The 19,315-nt window shown below is 35.2% G+C and overlaps 1 protein-coding gene across 1 annotated transcript; it reads left to right on the top strand.

Moving 5' to 3' along the window:
- The first annotated feature begins 1,283 nt into the window (after positions 1-1,283).
- Positions 1,284-12,964, top strand: LOC134380890 (hyaluronidase-1-like). Its single transcript, XM_063101024.1, is given in 3 exon segments — positions 1,284-2,204; positions 5,386-5,475; positions 12,497-12,964. Coding segments are annotated over 3 exon segments (1,479 nt in total).
- Positions 12,965-19,315: the final 6,351 nt, after the last annotated feature.

Here is a 19,315-nt window from a genome sequence, read left to right as displayed (position 1 = left end):
CCCTAAACACTTTACCTCCAAGCATAGCACTCCTGTTACAGGCATCACCCAGACCTGGCCCCTGGGGCTTCCACCTTCCCCTCCCCCTTGGACAAGGTTAATCCTGTAGTACAGGACGCTTCTCCATTGCTATGCGCCATTCTCCTATCCTTGTTAAACTGTGAGACTCCTTCTTGTTTCCTGATAAATTAATTTTAATACATAACTTCATATTGCTTTCAGGGTGAGAACTCATTGGCTAGAATGCAGAAACTATTAGACAGTCCTTATATTTAGGGAAGATTCTTTGGCAGTTTTTGTCCCAACTGACTAGTTAGAAGGGACTCAAGAGCCAAGTTTCATTTGGAATTGAACTGTGAAAATACAGTTTAATTTCTTCATGGGAAAGCATAGAATTAAAGCTCTAACAGGATTTGAGTCTTATTGATGTACCAGAGAGATGATAGCATCAGAAGCCATCATAAACAACAGGTAATTTCTATCTGTACCTGTTTCGTATTTCTGTCTATGCTAGTTCCAAGGGTAACTGCTCTCTGTTTAAAAAACAAATATGTGAACAAACTTTTGAAGCCAGTGCATTTCAAAGTATATACAAGGTATTACCTACTGTTAGTACAGTTTATTTCTTTGCATTCTATTTGATATTTGTTAGAAATGTCAGTATGTGTTCATTTTTAACTGGGCATGTTCTAGAAGTCACTTTTCCAGTAATCAATAAAGAGACATAACAATCTATTCAGACTTTCTTTCCCACTTTCCCTTACAGCCAAAAGCTTGTCAGTGCAGGATGGTTTGCGTTAGTGTATTCAGAGTAATAGAAAATTAAAAACAGAATGGCTAGCAGGTACAGTTTGCACAGCTGAAGATCTGTGTGAAAGTTTTTATTCACTGGATTTTTTCTTCTCATTTTAAGTAAAAGAAACAAACAAAAAAACCAAACAAAAAACTGATCTTTTTTCCTGATTTAGAAGAAATTATAAATTAGGCCTAAGTATTAATAAACTTCATAAGTCTTTTTTCAAACTTAGACTTTAAAATGTAATCCCCTCACACCTGTCTATAGGGTGACCAGACTTCTGGTTTCCTGAGGACAGTCACAATTTACTCCCATTGGCCTAGTGTGAGTGTTGGTGCACATTCCAATTCTCAAAACTGTCCCAATTTAGACAATAAGTTATATTTATTATGTACTGTAAAACTAAAGGGACATTTGACTTCATCATATACAATTTTGCTCCTTCTCACTTTTAAGGAGACTGCTATAGTGCTGAAAACTACAGGCCATGCAGAACCCGTGGCTGGCCCGCTTAGGAGAGCTGCTGCTCTCTATCGCATGAACTCAGCCCGCCCTCAAACCTGCAATGCCTCCAGTGGTCAAGAACCAGCCTTTCAACATCTTCTGGGCCGCCCCAACAATGAATTGTCAAAATTTCTTCAACGTGAACATGAATCTTCAAGTGTTTAACATTCTATCAAATCCTTTAGCGACTCAGAGTGGATCGACAATTGCCATTTTTTATCCAGATGAATTAGGGTATTACCCTTATTTCTCTCAAGATGGAACATCCTTTAATGGAGGGATACCGCAGAATACGAGCCTTTCTAAACACCTTAGGAAAACTGCCAATGACATTGCAAAAGCTGTCCCTGGGTGGCGATCAGAAGGACTTGTCGTTATTGACTGGCAAAGTTGGAAACCCCAATGGGACAGAAATTGGGGCAGCAGAATCATATATAAAAATCACTCCTTAGCCTTTACTAGAAACCACCATCCTGATTGGTCAGAAAGGAAAGTGAAAACAGTTGCCCAACAGGAATTCGAACATGCTGGCAGGAATTTTATGAACATTACCCTCTCACTGGCTTTGGAAATGAGACCAAAACGTTTATGGGGCTTCTATCTCTACCCAGATTGCTACAATTATGATTACAGGATAAATCCAGAGAGCTACACAGGTAATTGCCCAAATGAGGAAATCTTCCACAATGACCGACTCCTGTGGCTGTGGGAAAAAAGCACAGCACTTTATCCTTCAATATATTTGGATAAAATATTGAAGTCAAGTTTAAATGCTTTGAAATTTGTTCATTATTGACTTACAGAAGCCATGAGAATTGCTGAAATGGCTAGAAATGACTATGTTTTACCAGTTTTTATTTTTTCCAGACCATTTTATTTACATGGTATGGAAGCTCTGTCACAGGTACGAAAAAGTACAGTTACATAAAAAATGGAAATTTGGTAGAATGATATATAAAGTCTATAAAGAAATGATTTAGGATATTTATTCTCCCTTAATAATAGTTTTGAATGATGATTTTTACCAGCTTAGCATTCACGGGAATTCCCTGCATAACAGTTGTTAAATTTGAGTTAAATAATATAACAGATAGATTAATTTTAACCAGGGAGAAATTTCAGATTCAGCTCCTTAATATATAAGCATAGGCTGGCCAGTTAGCTCACTTGGGAGAGAACATGGTGCTGATAACACCAAGGTTATGGGTTCGGATCACCGTACCAGCCAGCCCCCGCAAAAAATAAATAAATAAATAACATAAAAACATAGCAGCAATTCCAAATGAGAAACAAACAAAAAAGAGCTTGAGGTAAATTATTTAAAAACTGCGTTTTTCCTTAGATTGCATTTTTATACATTAGTTGATTAGGTTAACTGAAAAAATAACATAGATTCTGTTGATTTTTCTCTTTAAAAGTTAACTGTTCCATGTAGTGGTTATTGTTAAGGCATTAAAATTGTTTTATATGTACAGACAAATATTGTCTTTAGAATTAACACAAAGCAGGCAGCACAGAGATGAGGGATGAGCTTTTTCGGAAGATAATGAGTTTGCAGACACTGAAAATGTTCAAGCTTTACCTGAATTGTCACTTAGGACATTGGACATTATCATCAGGATGCAATCATTGGATGGGTGGTCAGATAGGAAAATCCTTACATCTCCATCCACACCTGAGAGCCAAGAATTCTTTATTCCAGTACCCAGCAGACAAGCAGGGCTGTTAAATATGTAATACACAGCTCACTTTCTTAGACCACTTAGGTTTTTTATAAGGACATTTAAAAGAGGTAGCAATTTTTTAAAAAATAATTTAGAAAAAAAACTATTGCTCCAAATATTATTGATTTTACCTGATATTCTCATCACTGCAGGATTACTAAGTATTATTCAAAATGGGGTTTCATTTAATAAGTTCAGGAGGAAAAGAATTATAGCATCATGGCAGAAAATTGGAGAAATCTCAGAGGTCTCTAATCCTCCTCCCACCCAAACGTGAATCCTTTCTTACCTGACCAGTGCTTAGCACTTTTTGATGGGACATTTCCTGTATCAGAAGGAAAACTGCCATTTGGGACAATATTAAATCCTAGACAGCTTGAGTATGTCAAAGCTACATTGTCTCTGGATAACTTCAAACCACTAGTTCTAATTCTATCTTCTGGTGCAATGTAGTATAAATCAAATCCTTTTTCAAAAACCAGTTCTCTGGATATTTTAAGACATCAGTCATGCCTACCAAAGACTTCTCACTAAGCTATTCCTCAAGTAACAGATCTCTCAAATCATGTCCCTTTCTCAAATCCTTATGGGAAAAAGAACTAGGTTATATTTATTCATTCAAAAATTATTTACTGAGTGCCTACAACATGTCAGGAATAATATATTATTATAATAACAGTAGAAAATAATAGTAATCCATGGAGTCAGTTATCTTGGTAGAAGATAGAGTGAGATGAGCCACATCTTCATGAAAGTCTTGTTCATTGCTTTCCTATTTTTTGTACTATTAGACTTTTGAAGTAAATTATGGGCTAACTATCATCTCTGAGCTCTACTTCAGAAATCAATAGACTGCATACTCTACTCCCCCCAAAGTATGGAATTATTTTATTAAGTGTTTTAATGCTTTCCTATTGCTCCCCATTTTCCACATATCAACAAACAGTATGGGTTTTTCTCACCTATTGTCTACATAATGTTCAATGTGATTTTTTTTTTTTTTTTGGCTTACTGCTTCGCATTTTCTTTAAGAAGTTTTTGAATTTAAATAAGAGAATTGATTTATTTTTAAAGAATGTGATAGTAGTTAGTAAAATGAATGAACAATTTTCTTTCTTGTGTTAATTAGACAAATTGTAGAACACTTGTACTAGTATTACTGGGACCTTCCTCTAAAGAAGGAAGCTTGCTGTGGCATGGCCATTTACCTACTGCAGTCCTTGAGCACTCCACCTTTGCACTGGATCTCTGACTCTCTACTCCTTGTAGATGAGGAAGGAATGCAGATTGCTCCATCAGATATTTCCTTTAACTTCCTTCTCTCCCTATTTCCTGCTTCTTGGCCCTTGGCCTAAATCATGAACATACCCTTCTTATTTCTTATCTTGGTGAATTATGATCTCCTTAGTCACCCAACTTAAGAGTTATTTGGATGCCTCCCTGTTTCTCTATTTATTATCTGTCAGGTAACTAAGATGTATCCATCTTAATTTCCAAATAACTCTTCAGTCTGTCTCCTCTTCTTTATAAGGATTGACATTGCTTTTGCTAAGGGCTCATCATTTCTTACTGAACAATTTCTTCCAATTGGTGTCCCTGCCTACAACATATTGACCTCCACCTCCAAATGCATTCTTTACATGACAGTTAAAAATATCTTTCAATTCAAAGTTGCAAATTTGTGTTTCCAGTACTAAGAAAGTTTTTGTGGTTAAGTCCTAATAGTTTAAGGTAACATTTTTCTTTCTATTTGGATTCTGCTTATATATAAGGATTCATGTGCTTTCACTTCTCCCCAAATACCATGACTTTATGACAAGGAGTTAGTTACCAGTAGTTCTCTGACTGGACCGTGCTCTTGCCTGCATGTGAGCCTCTGCTCTTGTTCTTCCTTCTGGACATAAAACTCTGCTCTTTCTAGTCTGCCTTGACAATTCACATCCTCAAAGACCCATTTGAAATTGCAACTGTTCCAGGAAGCCTAGCCAGACTCTTCTGTTCACTCTTCAGCATCTTCTAATCTATATATGCCTTGTGGGTGCTACTAATACAGAAATTAATTTATTATATAGTGATTACATGTTTGTATATGTCTGTCTCAACCATCACACTAAAGCTCTCCTTCAAAGCAGGTACTGGAATCTATTTCATGGCCTGGAAAGTCAAAATTATTTATCAAATAAATGTAAAAATCCAAAGCAGAATCACCTTTTCCAATTCTGCTATATCCTTTGTTTTAGAAACAAAAATAACATTATTTAATGCGTTCTTTTCCACAGTTGATAAGTTGAGTCTTATTATTGAATTATCAAGGCTAACTTTGGTTTGGCAGAAACTACTCCTGACACTTCTCTTTTCTAGGAGGACTTAGTACATACAATTGGTGAAAGTGCTGCATTAGGGGCAGCAGGAATAATATTGTGGGGAGGATATGAATATTCTTCTTCAAAGGTAAGCAATGATTCTTCTGTCAGCATCTTGAATATATTCTAGGTATAGTTTTTTAAAAAAATTTTTCATATCAGAGCCAAATGGTTGCTGCTATCTGCTCACCTGGCTTTAATGAAGTATGAAAAATACAGGCTGATATCATTTGAGCACCTACTCTACACCAACCTCTGCGGTTAGTGAAAGGTGGAAAGAGCACAATCTTTCCAATCAGACATCCCTAGTGAAAAATCCGTTTTTTTTCATTCTAGGGATGGAATTTTGATCATGTCAATTAACCTCCCAGAATCTCAGCTTCTCCTACTCTGCAGGAATTTTGGTATATTAAATGGTGTAATATATATGTCACTCAGAAAAAGAATACTAAATTTAAAAAGCAAATAATTATTTTATCCAAACTTAGGAGGGTGAATTCCTCAAAAAAGATTCTTTATTTTGGTGATTACCTATGAAATGCAAATGGGAGGGGGAATATTTGTATATAAAGGTTTATTAACAGTCTACTCTTTTGTGGTAAGAACACTTAACATGAGATCTACCCTCTTAACAAACCTTGAAGTGCACAATCCAGTACTCTTAACACTACGTGCACAGCAGATCCCTAGAACTTCTTTATCGAGCCTAACGGAAACTTTATACCTTTTGAATAACAACTCCCCATTTCATTGTCTCCCAGGTCCCGTCAACTACTTTTGTAGTCTCTGCTTCTATGAGTTTGACTACTTTAGATACCTCACATTAGTGGAATCATGCAGTTTTTGGCCCTCTGTGACTACCTTATGTCATTTAGCATAATTATCTCCAGTTCATCTGTGTTGTCACAAATGGCAGGATTTTTTTTCTTTTTTAAGGCTGATTAATATCCCATTGTATGTCTATATCACATTATCTTTATCCATTTCTTGGCTATTGTGAATAATGTTACAATGAACACGGGAGTACAGATATGTCTTTGAGATTGTGATTTCAATTCTTTCAGATACACACTCAGAAGTATAAATGTATATGTGCTGGATCATGTGGTAGTTGTATTTTTGGCTTTGGGTGGAACTTTCACACTGTTTGCATAGATGCTGTACCATTTTACATTCCCACCAACAGGGTACAAGGTTTCGAATTTCTGTGCAGCTTCACCAACAGTGGACATCTTTTGTGTTTTCAACAATAGCCATGCTAACAGGTGTGAGATGATATCTCATTGCAGTATTGATTTACATTTTCCTGATAATTAATGATGTTGATCATCATATAATATATCTGTTGGCTATTTGTAAAAGGCGAAAGATTTATACATTTTGAAGAGAAACAAAGAGAGTTCTATTGGCTATTTGTATGTCTATTTTGGAGAAACGTTTGTTCAAGTCTTTTGCCTATTTTTTGACTGTGTTGTGTGGTTTTGCTGTTATTCTTGCTTTTGCTATTGAGTTGTAGGAATTTCTCATATATTCTGGATATTAACCCCTTATCAGATATATGGTTTGCAAATATTTTCTACCATATCATACATTGCCTTTTAATTCTGTTTATTGTTACCTTTACTGCTCAGAAGCTTTTGAGTTTTGTGTAGTCTCACTTGTCCATTTTTGCTTTCATTGCCAGTGCTTTTGGTTTCATATACAAGAAATAATTGTCAAGACCAGAGTCAAAACGCTTTCCCTCTTTGGCTTTTCTAAAAGTTTTACAGTTTAGATCTTGTGTTAAGTCTTTAATCCATTTTGAATTAATTTTTGTGTCTGGGTCAAGGTAGGGATCTAATTTAATTTTTTTTGCATGTGGATATCCAGTTTTCACAACTCCATTTGCTGAAGACATTATCCTTTGCCTATTATGTGGTCTTGGTACCCTTGTCAAAGATTGGTTGACCATATATATGCAGGTTTATTTCTGGACTCTCTGTTCTGTTCCTTTGGCCTATGTATTTCTTTATGCCAGTACCATAGTGTTTTAGTTTTTATAGCTTTGTAACATATTTTGAAATCAGTAAGTGTGAGGCCTCCAGCTTTGTTCTTTTCTCAAGATCATTTTGGCTATTCTGGGTCTTCTTTGGTTCCAGATGAATTTTGCTATTGTTTTTTCTATTTTTGTAAAAAATGCTATTGGGATTTTGATGATGATAGCATTGAATCTTCAGATCACTTTGGGTAGTATGAACATCTTAAAAATATTAATTTATCCAATCCATAAATATGTGATGTCTTTTCACTTATTTGTATCTTGTTTAATTTCTTTCATCAGTGTTTTGTAGGTTTCAGTGTACACATGCTTAACATCCTTGGTTAAGTTTATTCCTAAGCATTTTATTCTTTTTATGCTATTGTAAATGGGATTGTTTTCTCAATTTCCTTTATGATGGTTCATTGTTAGTGTGTAGAAATTCAACTGATTTTTGTATGTTGACTTTGTATCCTGCAACTTTACTGAATTCATATACTACTAACTTTTTTGTGCATGTGTAGAGTCTTTAGGGTTTTCTGCATATAGGATTATGTATCTGCAAGCAGGAATAATTTTACTGTTTTCTTTACAATTTTTATTAATATTACTTATTTGTCTTGCCTAGTTGCTCTAGCTAGAACTTTCAGTACTACATTGAACAGAAGTGACATAGTGAGCATCCTTGTCTTCTTCCTGATCTTAGAGAAAAAGCTTTCAACTTTTCATCACTGACTGATGTTGGCTAGGACTCGTCTTAAGTGTTCTTTAAAATGTTGAGGGACATTCTCTCTATAACTCATTTGTTGAAAGTTTTTATCATTAAAGGCTGTTGACATTTCCGCGTGCTTTTTCTGCATTTGTTAAGATTATCATATGATTTTTATCCTTCATGCTGTTAATATATCATATTTACTGATTTGTGTGTGTTGAGCTATCTTTGCATCCCAGGGATAAATCTCACTTGATTATGGTGTGTGATTCTTTTAATGTACTATTGAATTGAGTTTGCTAATTTTTGCAGCTGGGTTAATCAGGGATATTGGTTTGTAATTTTGTTTTGTAGCATGTTTGTCAGGGTAGCTGACCTCATAAAATAAATCTGAAAGTCTTCCCTCCTCTTTATTTTATTTGTTTAGAAGAGTTTGAGAAAGGTTATCATTAATTCTTCTTCAAATGTTTGGTAAAATTCACTTGTGAAGCCATCAGGTCCAGGGCTTTTCTTTGCTTGGAGGCTTTTGATTACTGATTCAATCTCCATACTTGTTATTGGTGTCTTTGGATTTTCAGTTTCTTCATGATTCAGTCTTGGTAGGTTGTATGTATTTAGGAATTTATCCATTTTTCCTAAATTATCCCAACGTACTCTACTTTTTTTTATTGAAGCATAACTGATTATACATATTTTTGGGGTAGAGCACCCAACCTACTCTTGATAGTAGAATAAAAATAAAATAAAAGACATAAAATAAGTCTATTACTCTTTCACAACTGTCCCTGAGCTTACTCTGTTGATCACACATCCCACTGCCTAAGCAAAAATTCTGTGACCACAGCTTTTCTTCAATTCCAGGTATTGACAAACAGTCTCCTTCTCGGGAATTAAAACATCCAGTCTCACAGAATATAAAAAAAGCCATCTGTTTTCATTTAGTGTGGCACAAATCTGATCATAGAGTTGTTAAGAACAGGAGCCCTGGGATTGAACTGCTTGGGTTACAAGGCTCACTTTTTGTCACCTACTAGCTCTGTGACCTTGAACATGTCATTGACTCTAATTTATCTGTAAAATGAGGAAAATAATAGTATCTGTCTCATAGGGATTTTATGAGATTTACACTATTAAAACACATAAAGCAGTTAAAATAGTACCTAGCAGATGGTAAGTGCCACGTTAGTGTTGTTTCCTACTACTTACCCCTCTTCGCCACACCCTCAGCTTGGGTCTGAAGGGTGGCAAAGAGGAGTATGTTCAGTTCTTTTGTTCAGCTCCTTGAAAAATGGGTGTAGGAGATGGAGCTGAAGGGGAGGCAAGTGGAAACTTAATTTTTATTGATTTAGTGACATTTGTAATTTTCTTTTGAAAGCCTTTTGGTATGGCTGCCATGTAGGGGCTGTTTCTTTCTTTCTCGAGGGACTGCGGAGATATGGTTATCTGCAATCACCACCCTCTTCCTGCAACTCTCTCCTCCCCCATCTTCCGCATTGCACCATTCCCCGATTTGAACAATTCGGTCTTTATTTTTTTATTTTATTGAAACATAGGTGATTGTACATATCTGTGGAGTACAGAGTTGAATATCAGTACCTGTGTGCAATGTTTTTTGCTCAAATCAGGATAATTATTAGTATATTCAACATTATACAATGTAATCATTTTTCATGGCCCTTTACTGATTCCTCCCTTGCCCCCCACCCTTCTTACCTCTGGTAAGCTCAGTTTGAACAATTCAGTCATTAGTTGACATCTTGCAACTGCTTCACTGCTTCCCCAAAGAATTGGAATGCAAACGCATTTATGACTAGGCCTTGAATACTGAGAATTATTTTGGCTGATTAATATATTTTAATGTGTTGTATTCTAATTGTTATTATTTTTCTAATTCTATTATTTTCTAATTTGAAGTTGTATTTTTAAAATTTCCTCTTTAACCAAATTATCACTTGGGGTAGTATTTTTAATCTGTAAAAAAGCTAAGGTTTATCTACCTTTATATTATTAATTTCTATTTATTCCATTAGAGAGAAATATATGTGTGTGTGCTTACTGTACTTAGTACAGATAGTAGGAGACTATTTGAAAAGCTAATGAAATAACGCAGGTGAGTGCTGTTAGTGACCTGAACTAGATAGCAATGGCTGAATTCTAGATATATTTTAGAAGGTAGACTGAAAAGCTCTTGCTGATGGATTAAATGTGAGAGGAAAAAGATGGCAGAATGACTCCAGGGTTTTCCTTCTGAGGCACTGGAAAGAGGGAGGTGGCACAAACGCAGATGAGGAAGGCCGCCAGAGTTGCAGGCTGGGACGAGAACCAGTAGATTGGATTGGAGTATAAGTTTAAAATGCTTGTGAGACATCCAGGTGGAGATGTCAAGTAGATGGGTGGGTGTACAATCCGTTCAGGTCTGGGAGATACACATTTGGGAGTTGTATTTAAAGCAATGAGATGGGATGAGTTTATCCAGAGAAAGTATATCTGTAGGAGAGAAGAGGTCCAAGAATTCAGCCTAGGGCAGTCCAGCATTAAGACATGGGGAAGATGAGCAGGAACCAGTAAAGGAGATTGAGAAGGATCATCCAGCAAAGCTGGAGAAATAAAGAAAAGAAAACAGGAGACTGTGATATTCTGGAAGCTGAGTGAAGAAGGTATTTCTACGAGAAGGGCTGGGACAGAACAGGGGATGCCCAAGTTGATCTTGATTAGATTTGCCAGTGTTCTATAGTCTCTTAATTATGTCTCCCTCAATCTTTCTCTCTCTCTCTCTCTCTCTCTCTCTCTCTCTCTGCACCCCACCTCCCTCCCTTCCTTTCTTCCTTTGGTTCAATTATTTGCTCTGCTTATTTTATTCCATCTTTCCTAGAAATCCCCTCAGAAACTCCCTCAAGGATTCTTGTCCCAACTAAAAATAGCATTCATTCATAATCACAGTAAGAGGCTGGCCCAGATTGAATGTGCCTGGAATGAGTAATTCTGCTCACAGGATTTTCAGAACTTGCTATTTCCCAAAATGCTACCTTGTTCAACCACTGGTCATTATGAGCTTTATTCTGCTTTGTGACTTTCCACCTGAACCTCCCAAGTCTTTCCTGGATGGATGCACATTTCTGGGGCCTCCTCTCATTGAAAAATATGCCACTGCTGTAAAGTAATTGGTTTTTAACTATGCATTAGTGCTGATATTGGTAAAATAATTGAACTTCTAGTAGAAAACTCAATGTATATTATTAATGACTCTACTAGGATTTTCCCAGGGTTCTTCCTATATGGGTCAAGGCAGGCATTTATCAAGATTCCAGCCAGACTCTTTTAGCTTAGCTGATGATATCATTTCACTTAGTTTTGCCCATCTTAGCAGTACAGTGTGATCATTAACAGGTAGAAATGTGTCCTAGTGTTAAAGCCCAGTGTTGTGGACACATCAATGAAACACCTCATGGCAGACTTGTGGGAGGACAGACCTGCCTATTATCATTGTATCCTATATCCTTGTACAAGCGACTTGGGCATTTGGTTGTAAATAATGATCTTTTATATCCTACCTTCTCTAAACTTGCTGATAGTTAAATATAGTATATTTATATTTTGAAATACTGAATAGCAGCTAAAAGGAAAAAGCTGGGTTACATGAATCAACATGAAAAACAATCTAAAAAATGTGAAGTGTAAAAAACAAGTTGTAGAAAATATAATATATCCCATATGATATACACTTATATGAATGTTTAAAAAACACAAAATAATTCTACATACTGTATATAATTACATATATACACACATATATGGGAGTATTTCAAAAAGTTCATGGAAATATTTATATTATCTTTTAATTCTATTTTTCCACAAAGCTTTTGAAGTACCATCACATATAATAAAGTTATAGAAACATGGATGAAAAGACTACTGACCAGCTTTAGGAGAATTGTCATCTCTACAGAGGTAGGAAGAAAAATAGGATGACTTGGCAATTTTAGAAAGATCTGACCTAATGTTATCATATATTGAATATCAGCGCTGACAATGTTTCACAATTAAAGTTAAATTTTTAGAAGTCATCCCGTATTAATGATTACTTTTTAAAAGCATTACTACAATTTTTTTTTACACTTGGGAATAGTCTCTAGTGGGAAAATGTGGGATCATCTTCCCCTGGAAATGACATGAAATTGGTTGGTCATAGTCTCTCCTAATCAGTGGCATGGGCTCATCACTCGACTTTATAAAGATTTAGTCCCTCATTAAGATGATTATGCCATTGAAATGCTCTTCCTCTTTAGCCTTACAAAATACAGAACTTCAGGTAGTAATGACACCTAGATAATGGAATCACATTTTGTGAGTGCTTTAAGTAGATTTCTATTTTCCCTACAGGAGACCTGCTTATCTGTGCAACAGTCTATTCAAGGGCCACTGGACCATTATGCTGTTAATGTGACATCTGCAGCCAAGCTCTGCAGTCAAAGTCTATGTACCGATCATGGAAGATGTGTTCGAAAAACACCTGAATCCTCCTCCTATCTGCATATGCCTGAAAGCAGCAGCAAGAACTATGTCCAAAACAAGAGCTTTAGTTTCATCATTTCTGAAAACAACAAACTGAAGACAATAATGGACACGAAGAAGGGATTTGAGTGTCAGTGCTATTAAGGCTGGCATGGACAGTCTTGCAACCATCAGTCTTCTGATTTCTTGAGAGGGAAGAATAAGGCACCTACTACTAACTTTAACTTCTCAGTTTTTCTCAGTATGAGCTTATCTGTGATTCTGCTGAATTTTTTTTTTACAGTGAATTTTTTTTTTTACCCTTACTACAATGTCAATTTTTCCTTGCAATGGTGAAGAGTAGAAAATGTTGATTTATTTTCTTTAATTAAAGCCTCTTCTAAAATATGTATTGGATTTACAGTAAAACAAACAAACAAACAAACAAACAAACAACAAAAAAGTAATCATTGACTTCATTTGTTAATAGAGCAATTATTTATTGGGCGCTTACTTCATGCTAGGCAGTAGAGGTAAGGCAGTAAGGAAGTGAATATATCTGCCATCTGGGATCTTCAATTCTTGTTGGGAAATGAACAATAATAAACAAACAATAAATAAACAAATATATATCTGGTGATGATAAGTGCTATAGAGAATAATAAAGCAGGGTAAAGGGATTAGGCAGCATGAGAGAGCACTGGAAATTTTATATGAGATGGTCAAGTAAGACCTCTCTGAGGAGATGACCTGACGGCAGGAGAGGGAGGTCACAAATTCACGGGTATTTCAAAAAGTTTGTGGAAAGATTTGTATTATCTTTTAATTCTATTTTTCCACAAATTTCTTGAAGTACCCTCACATATCTGGGATAGAGCATTCTTGGAATAGGGAACAGCAAATGCAAAAGCAAATAGCTGTTTGCCTCTAGGTACTGGGAATCCCTAAGTAATACATATCCTGACCTCGGGATATAAAGTTATTTCTCAAAGAAAGATATACGAATGGCCAACAGACACATGAAAAGCGTTTAACATCAGTCAGCATTCAGGAAATGCACATCAAAACCACACTGAGATACCATCTCACTCCTTTTAGGATGGCTAATATCCAAAAGACTGAGAATGATAAATGCTGGTGAGGTTGCAGAGAAAAAAGAACATTCATACATTGTTGGTGGGACTGCAAAATGGTGCAGTCTTTATGGAAAATGGTTTGGAGGTTCCTCAAACAATTACAGATAGATCTACCATATGACCCAGCTATTCCACTATTGAGAAAGAAATCCAGAGGAATGGAAATCATCAAGTCGAAGGTGTACCTGTTCTCCAATGTTCACTGCAGCTCTATTTACAATAGCCAAGAGTTGGAACCAGCCCAAATGTCCATCATCAGATGAGTGGATAAGGAAACTGTGGTATATCTACACAATGGAATACTACTCTGCTATAAAAAAGAATGAGACACTACCATTCGCAACAACATGAATGGACTTAGAGAAAATTATATTAAGTGAAACAGGTCAGGCACAGAAAGAGAAGCACCACATATTCTCACTTATTTATGGGAGCTAAAAATAAATAAATAAATTCACAAACAAATGGGGGGGGCAGGGAAGAAAACACAACAATCACAATTTCTTGAACTTGTTAAAACAAGTGAACAGATATGATGTTGATGGGTGGGAGCGGGTAGAGGGAGGAGGGAGGGAGGAATTGGTAAATAGACATAAAAATCAACTACATTGTATATTGAGAAAGTAAAATAAAATAAAAAAAACAAAGCAAAGTTATAGAGGTCAGAAGGAATCTATACTGAATGCTATATGGTTCAACTTTCCCCACAGTATCAACAGGGTTCCTGGAAATTCATTTAGCAATCTTCAATATCAGAAGACAAACCTTATTAGACTCGCATAAAAGGAAATTTACATGGAAAATTCTTTTATTTGGTGCTTATTGGTTTATTAAAATTTACTGTATCTAAGCAATCATCAGTTGAAAATGCATGGCAACTCATTTGGTCACTTGACCCGACCTTGTCGTAATCCAGATCATCTTCTTTCATAAAAACTCAAAAGAGAATAGAATACCCCAAATGCCATTTCCCCCCTTAGTTAAGGGAAGGTATTTTTCTGTCTGATACCTTCAAAATATTGCATTTTCATTTGTACTCTGTCTTGATATACATATAGAACTTTGATAGGAAGATCACACTTAGATTCCTATTTTGATTCATTTGTGCATTCATTCACATGTTGTCATTGGCATTGGGGAAAAGTTAAAGAGGCAGTGAAATACAATAAGCTAAATTGCGGGCTATTTTACAAGTTTCTCTATTGTGGTGGCATTCTTCTGTACTAAGGCTACAATTATAGTAATTTAGTTCTTGTACCCAAGCACAACATGTTTTTACAACTATTAAAGTTGTTATTAAGGCATTGTGAGTGGAAAAAAACCCGGCTCCTTCTATACTTACAATGACTATAAGTTCTTCAACAAATTATATCAGAGTTTTGGTATTCAATGAATTCCAGTAAAGCAGGGAATATTAATAATATTATTATCATTTTAAAAATTAAAGAAATAAGAAGGAGAGAATGAGAGACATAGGCAATTTTGCCCAACAATCATTGAATACATTAAAGATACACATAAAGCCATTATTAAACTTACAGTGCTTCTAGTTTCCCCAACAACTACAGATAGAAATACCATTTGACCCAGCAGTCGCACTCTAGGTATATACCCAAAGGCATATATATTTCCAAAGGAATGGAAATCATCATATTAAAGGGATACCTGCATTCCCATGTTTATCGCAGTTGTTTTCACAATAACCAAGGTATGGAACCAACCTAACTGTCCACAGACAGATGACCGGATAAAGAAAATGTGGTATATATACACAATGGAAACTATTCAGCCACGAAAAAAGAATGCAATTCTGCTATTCGCAACACCATCAATAAACTTGGAGAAAATTATGTTAAGTAATATAAGCCAAGCACAGAAGGAGAAGTACTGCATGTTCTCACTCATATGTTGGATTTGAAATATAATAAAATTAAAAAAAAATAATAATAAGTAAACTGTTAAAAGGAGAGGAATTGTGGTTACTAGATGTGGGAAAAGGGAGGAAGGAGAGGGGAAAGTGAGAAGTTGGTCAGTGGATACAAAATTACAGCTAGATAGAAAAAATAAGTCCTATTGGTGTGCAGTCAACCCAGGAACTATAATTAACAATGATTTACTGCATGTTGTCAAAAGACTAGAAGAGATCAAAATCTCACATCACAAAGAAATGATTAAGTTTTGCAATGATGAATAGGCTAATTACCTTGATTGGTTCATCACACATGGCATACATGTATTGAATATGTTTTTTGAATGAACATTGAAATATGAAACTTTTTGACCAGACAGTTGGTTTTCCCAGAATCTAATTGCTCCACACCACCCATTTTTTAATCAGAAGAAAACTATATCTTCGTCTCACAAGTAGTATGTTATGATAATACTTTCTAGCCCTTCATAAATTTGTGTTATGTTTATTTTTATATTGGTGACGTACTTTACAAAGCCTTCTGACTTTCTCTCCTAATTTAGACTCTTATCTTTGGCTCAGAATAATTTTCTTTTAATATTTTTCAAACGGTTTTCTTTCTTCCATTTTCTCTTTTCAATTATAAAATTACTAGTAGATAGATCTTGGCTCTTCCACATCTGTACTCTGTGTTGTTTTCCTCTCATACATTTTAAGTCATTGTCTTTTCTGCTTTGTATTATACATTTGCTCGCCTTTTCTTCTAGAATACTAGTTTAGTCTCCGCCATATTTTGACATTCATTTTTAATTCCAAAGAACTCTTTTCGTTTGTGTAAGTATATCTTTCCTTTTTCATACTGGCCTTGTTTTGGTCTGTAGGTTCAGCAGGTTCTTAAATCTCTCTGAGGATATTCATCAGATTTTTTATTGTTTGTATTGTACATTTTATTCTGTTCCATTTCCTCTGACATCAGTTATTCCCTTTGTTAATTTCTTCTCTTTCATACTGTTGGTCTGTATCAAATATTCAGAAATCCTTGGCCATCCGTTTATATTTATTACGGACCAAAGTGATTGAAAAATCCGTCACAGGGATCTCCCCCGCATTTGTCTGGGTGCATTTACTCAACAGGATTCTTGTGCTGAGTGGGAGGATGGACTGCAGACTTTGTGAAAGGGGTTGGGGCATGTTGACAAGTAAAGTTTTATCTGGAGCATGAGAGTAGAAAACAGGCAGGTTGCGAAAACCCCCCATCATTATCAAAGTAAGTAGAAAACTACCGTGGGAGAGGAGTGTAGCTCCCTCATGGTTGAGAAGACTTTCTTTTTATATCCATTCTGTGCCCACTAGGGAGGCCAAACTATTTCCATTTTAGCTCTGCTTTTGTATTTGGTCCAACATACAATTGGACCAATTAGTTGTTCTAATAATTTGTCCTCCTTCCACTCTCATTTTTTGATCTTAAGGTTTGTCTTTACAATGGAAGCAATAGCTCATACCTCTGTAACTTTCTACTATGTTTTTTTTTTTTTAATTTCTGACATTCAAATTTACCTGATTTCAGTCATGAGTCATGCCACCCCTTCTTGTTTTCAGCTTTATACTGTACTTTTCTCTAATGAGTTATGCAGTAAACTAATACATATGTTTAGCTCCCTATCTTGAGCTATTAATTCTAGTAAATTCATGTTGTAATTCTAGTAAATTCAATATGATATCAAATGCCCCAGTAAGAGTCAATTATTCCATTATTATGAAGTATTGGGATTCTATTGTTTAAAATAATATGTATTGTAGTTCAGAAAGCACTTGACCCCACTTTTCTCTTTAATCTGGGAGTTTTAAATAGACAGTTTTCTTTACCTCCCTATTTTCCAACTAAAGTCTCAATCAAGCTTTCTTTCTTCTTTCTTCAGTAAGCTTAAATTGGGTATTTTCAGAAAGTAAGGGTCATGTATACCAAGAAGCTTTTAAGAGAGTCTGACTTCAGTTATAAAGAGACTTAATGCAAGCCTCCAGTTTAACTTGGAGGACTGAGTCACCCCTGTAATAACATGTTTCTCTGAACTACAACGGGGCATCCTTTGCCACTCAACCTCTGCTTTGCACCAGGTGACTAACGGACCAGCAGCAAACAAAAGCAAAGGTAAAATATACTTTTTATTCTGTTTGAAAAAATTTTAAAGATTGTTTTTAAACAGTCTTAGTGCTTTTAAAAACTCTTAGTGGAGTTAGAAAAAACCTAATTTTAATTTCTTGGAATACACAATTTCTTTTTTAGCTTCACTTACTTTATTTACTTTTCGAATGAAGTATCTTTAAAAACGTGAGCTTGCTTTTATGAACCTAGCATCCTAAAAATTACATTTGTCACTGAGAGTTATAAGTTAAATTTCTGGTAATTTTTTATTTACTATAAATTTATATTTGAAAATGATTCTCACTTTACTGGCTATCAAGGCTTGCTTCATTTCTCCTTTATGTGCAGTTTCCCTGAAAAGCAGCTATGTACAGTATGTTGGGTTATCATAACCTAATATACTACTTCTTAACTTGCCATAGCATCAAAATATACTCCATGAAGCAGGAGTAAACTACCTGCAAATAAGCCATAGGAACATGTGGCTTAATGAGAGCCACACTTTAATATTTTTTAAAACCGATAGCTATGAAGAATCCTCCAGGTAACTTTACCGACAGAAATGTTTTCCATTAAAGTATAAGTGCATTTATTTGATAAAGATTTTATTTTTGCATAATCTTTAATAAAGTATTTTTTTTATCCTTTTTCTATAGTTACCGTACCTTCCATGGTGTGTTCTATAGTTACCATACCTACTATGATGAGCGGCAGTAGAGGACTGTTATTTGGAACAAGTATTGCAGTTTTTAGGAAATATGCACCATTTAAAAGTGTTCAGAAAGTGGGTATCTTTTGGACATAAAAGTAGTATTTTTTTTCCCAAATAGTATTAAAGTGACTGAATATTTAGAGGTGATAATCAATAGGCACTTTAAAAAAGAAAATCTCTTAGTAATTGGGAAGAGGATAAATATGTACGCATATGAAATACTTCAAAAAGTTCATGGAAAAATTCATATTATCATTTAATTCTACTTTTCCACTAACTTTTTGAAGTACCTTCATATACATGTATATACATATGGATAAATAGATTTAGATTTTACATAAAAGAAAGAAAGAACAAGTACCAAAACAGTAGTAGGAAGATAAATCTTAAATCATTTAATCCATTGGAGAGAGAAAATCTTAAAGTCAAGTAACATCCTAAGGATGGGGAAAAACTCTATCTACTTCAATGGTCATATACATCAAAAATAAATGAAAGACTTGAAAAATTAGTAGTCGAATAAGATAGTTTAGGCAATAAAACTTGATTATCCCTAACCTCGTCATTGCCAGATCCTGAGTAACAAAAGGACAGGCTTTCTTTTTTCCAAACACCTCACATTAAAGCAAAACAAACAGAAACCTTATAAGACAAAACTTTCACCCCTCCATTGGCATATGTTGACTTGAATTATCTTAATAATAATTTTGATTCTCTACACCTGTTTATACAAAACCTTCTTTTCTATACCCCTCACGTGTTTTCTTTTTTATAGTAGCCTTTAAACCCTCTTACATGCCAATCAGGT

This window comes from Cynocephalus volans, chromosome 6, assembly GCF_027409185.1.
Source record: "Cynocephalus volans isolate mCynVol1 chromosome 6, mCynVol1.pri, whole genome shotgun sequence".
NCBI lineage: Eukaryota > Metazoa > Chordata > Mammalia > Dermoptera > Cynocephalidae > Cynocephalus > Cynocephalus volans.
Note: the sequence above shows the minus strand (reverse complement) of the source record. Positions and strands in the feature narration are given on the sequence as shown.